Here is a 4186-nt window from a genome sequence, read left to right as displayed (position 1 = left end):
AGTAGAACCAAACGCTATATCATCAACATAGATTTGAACAACTAAAATCCCTAGATTAAGTTGCTTAATAAATAGTGTTCTATCTACTCCCCCTTGTTTATAGCCATTTTCAAGTAAAACATTTGGTCAACCTTTTATACTAAGCTCGAGGAGCTTCGTTTAAACCATACAAAGCCTTTTTCAATTTAAAAACAAAGTTTGGGAAATAGAGGTCTTCAAAACCTTTAGGTTGTTCAACATAGGCTTCTTTATTTAAGATGTCATTCAAAACGTTTTAAGTTTTACTGCGCCTTCTATGGTATAAGCGCCATACTTGTCCCTGAACTTTTGTTTTCTAAAACTCAGTTTTTCATGACCAAAATGGTATGATTTAATTCTTTGTTCTCCTTTGATTTCTAGTGCTTCAGGAGCAGAGAGAGATTTTCTTATTCATAGCTTCCACTTCATCTTCAACTTCTTCCAATCCTGTTACTCTTTCTTCTACCCTTTCTTTGCCCAAATCTTGCACTTCTCATACTACCAATAAGATTGAAAACCTTGTAGAATATTCCTACATCCCTGAATCAGCCCAAATCAGTGAGTCCTCCTACCCTCTCATCAGCTTTACCAGCTATATAAACGCCCCAGTTCCTTTACCCGTAGTATTCGTACCCTGATCTCTACCAGACGGCCACACCCTAAAGAATATATCCAGTCATCTCGCCTGGACCAATGTGCTCTCCAAGCAACCTCTGCTGAGCAATATGTCACTTTGGAAATACCCTTCGAATTGCTTTCTAATTGGAAAAGAGAAGGTTATATCCATCTCCATCTTTGAGGCATCCTATTAATCCTTACCCTTCATAGGAGAAAAGGGTTACCGGTCACGGCTCACATTGCTATGATTGATACCCAGTTTAAACGATACCAAGATGCTGTTATAAGCACTGTTCTTACAACCCTCCATGTAGGAAGTGTTTTACTCACTTTCTATCCAAACTTCAACCTTTCTCTTCAAGATCCCAACTTGCCCACAACCTTGAAAGTTCAAGTTCAAATTCAAGGTGCAGAACAAATTTCCTCCGCCAAAATTGCCACTCTCCATCATCACCTAGTCTATAGGCTTCAAAATCATGCCTTAGATCTACCCACTCCAGAACACCACTCTGACACCCTCATGGTGTTAGCAGAATCTGACCAAATTCCCACAATTATCCAGATCCCACGACAAATCCCCCGTCATGAGCTCATCAAACTTATGCCTCTTGAATGGATCTCCAACTATGAACAGTTCCATAACAATACCGCTCCAATTCAAACATCTGAAAGCATGTTTGAAAGACGACAAGATGGCACAGTCAGAATGACTTTTAAACCACCTCCAAGTGCTCCACAAGAGCCTCATCGGCTCTCCTTTACCTATTCTTCAATGATTACAGCTATTCAGACAGCCCAGGAAGATCTGCCCATTACAGGGTTCAATTCTGACAGCTACCCTGTTTATCCAGCCAAGCAAAATGGCCATTTCCTATGGGATGCCCCTGGCTCCGGCATGTGTGACCCAAATTGTCCTTACTGGGATGATTGGGACGAAGACGATGATTATGCAACCATAAGGAAAAAGAAACCCAAAAAGAAAAAACCTCCAACCTCATGCCAACCCTATGAACCCAAATCACCAAAAGATCCTCCACCTCCACTAGCCCTATTACCCATCTACAAAGCAGAACTCCAATGGATTGCAAAGCATTGCAAACCTGAGGTTCCATCTCCTATCCCAAATTCACCACCTATCGTACAACCAATGGCTTGTATGATGCTTTCTTCCACCACTTCGGAGTACTCTTCTTCCTTTCCTCCATTAGAAACTCACACCGACCCCCAACGAAATGTTGTGTCCAAACCTTTTATTCCTTCAGCTATAACCTCCACTGGTCATCTTGAACCACCCAAACCTTTTGAATCAGTCCTCAACTGGCAAACCCGAAATGCCAGAGAATAGAATGATACTTTGTTAAATATCAATTCCAAAGTTGAAAAAATCAGTTTACGAATTGAACAACTTGAAACAAAAGTTGACTCCATCACTGCACAGATGCAGCAGATCCACCAAAATCTCCAGTCCAGAATTACCCAACTCGACTCTGAGTTACGAACTTTGCTTGCCCAACGTTATTATGGCCTAGAATTTGACCAAAATGAAAGGGAAATCAGACGCTTAAAAGCTGAACTTGATCATATTGAATCTGAAAAATAAAGACCTATCCTTTTTACCGCATCACCTCATATCCCTTCCATCGGCCCAACTTATCATCCATTTGCCTCTATGCTTTCCCCATCAAGCAGTATGATCCCTCCAAGTTATTTGGCATGACTCATACTCTTTTCCGAGACAATCCATTGCCACCACCACCTAAACCTAAACCAAAGCCTAAACCACAACCGCGACCCATCACAATTCATCATTCATCCATTTCCATCCCTGGCCAACAATCCCCTAGTTATACACCGGCATCACCACCAGCACCTCCACCGCCTCCTTTATCCTAACCTCCTCCACAATCCAAGGATAAAGAACTTCTGATTCCAATCTAGCTGTTTCTGATAGCCATACCGAACCTGACACATAATCTTCAGCATCCACCAGTGACTCTGAAAAGTCCTATGCTGATATCACTAGAATCTTGATGGCTCAACCTGATCAACCTGCCCAAGGCCAAACCTCTCATACAGAACCCTATGTTGATATTCCCTCAGAAGTTGAGGAAGAAATGCTTGAATCTTCGGCCACAAACCAACCCCCTCCAGTTCAAGCCCAGACCGGTTCCACAAGCCAAAAATTGTTAAATGGTCCATGGTTCACATTTGATGATCTTCCATCTCATAAATGGCGTGACCAACTTAATGAAATGTCTGCCTGGATTGACCTCCAAATGCTAAGGCCAGGAGCCACAACTGAATCCGTTCTTAGAGAATTTGCTACTCGTTTTACGGGTGCTCTAAGAGATTGGTTTGATTCTTTAGGCCACTACCGACAGTTACAGTTTGTTCAATTACCAGAGGTCTCAAGTGCCCTTGCGGTTATCCATGATCAATTCCTTGGAGACCCTTCTGCAGTTTTTGAAGCTGCACGACGAGACTATCTCAATATGAAATGTTGTTCTCTCAATGCCAAGGATCTTGACTTCTATTATAAACGAATGTCTCTGCTGTTCTATAAGCTTAATGGATTCAATGAGCTGACATTAAAGCATGTCTTTCTAGCTTCCCTTCCAAACGAACTCTAACCAGACATACAGCGACAACTCACCGCCTCCAATCTTGCCCTTGACACATCTCTCTTGGCAAAATCTTCTAGCTTGCCAAAACTTGTCTTGACAAACTTTGCGAACAGAAACAGTTTTCCAAAGAACTGTTGAAAGATAAAGAACCATTCCGGAGTGGTTGCAAAAAGCCTTACTTGCAGATCAAATGTCAGAAGAAAAGGGATTGTGATTGCAGTTCTAAGAAGAAAATGCATTTTGAGAAATTCAAAAATCCAGAATTTTCATCTAGACCTCGCAGATCCCGAAAGGCTTACAGATTCTTCAGAAAGAAGTCATCGTCATCTTCTTCCAGAGACTTTAAACGGAGAAAATCAAGCAGATGTTTCATCTGCAAGAAAAAAGGCCATTACGCCAAAGATTGTCCCAACAAAAGGGAAAAATCTATTCGGCTAATTGAGCATCTTCAAGCCACTACAAACTACTCTCCCGAGAAGGATGAACTAGAATTCTATTTCTCTGAACAAGATGAACCCACTGATGAAACTGTGTTCGCACTGTAAAATTCCTCTAATGATTCAGACAGTGATCAGTCCTAAGTCATTTTCCACCAACAGTTACTGTCCCTTGACACTACTGTCCCTATACCATCCATCAAACTCCAGATCTTGCCCTCCAAGTTCCAAAAGCCGATTCCAGCAATTGGTCTCATCGACACTGGCGCCCAATGAAGCATATTAAACCCACACATTCTTCCATCACAATACTGGACCGAGTCTGAAGAACATTTCAAAGCCGTTAATGGCAAACTGTTCACCACCTCTTTGATTACCAAAAACCCTATTGGTATTCAAATCTTCCCCAATTGTGTCATTTGGACCAAGGTTATCGGTTCAACCCTTCCTGATAAGGATTTTTTGTTAGGTTTTGACATCCTTCACCAG

The 4186-nt window shown here is 41.7% G+C and overlaps 1 protein-coding gene across 1 annotated transcript; it reads left to right on the top strand.

Moving 5' to 3' along the window:
- The first annotated feature begins 880 nt into the window (after nt 1-880).
- On the top strand, nt 881-1981 carry LOC107174976 (uncharacterized). Its single transcript, XM_015526251.1, has 2 exons — nt 881-1331; nt 1419-1981. Exons 1-2 carry the CDS (start codon nt 881-883, stop codon nt 1979-1981), a joined length of 1014 nt encoding a protein of 337 aa, XP_015381737.1.
- Nucleotides 1982-4186: the final 2205 nt, after the last annotated feature.

Source organism: Citrus sinensis, chromosome 6 (genome assembly GCF_022201045.2).
Source record: "Citrus sinensis cultivar Valencia sweet orange chromosome 6, DVS_A1.0, whole genome shotgun sequence".
In the NCBI taxonomy this organism is placed as follows: Eukaryota; Viridiplantae; Streptophyta; class Magnoliopsida; order Sapindales; family Rutaceae; genus Citrus; species Citrus sinensis.
This window is presented reverse-complemented; position numbering and strand designations above follow the sequence as displayed.

Coding starts and splice junctions, on each gene's coding strand:
- LOC107174976 (XM_015526251.1), top strand. CDS start 881: ATGATTGATACCCAGTTTAAACGATACCAAGATGCTGTTATAAGCACT. Junction 1,332..1,418: donor GTTTGAAAGACGACAAGATG/GCACAGTCAGAA, acceptor CAATGATTACAG/CTATTCAGACAGCCCAGGAA.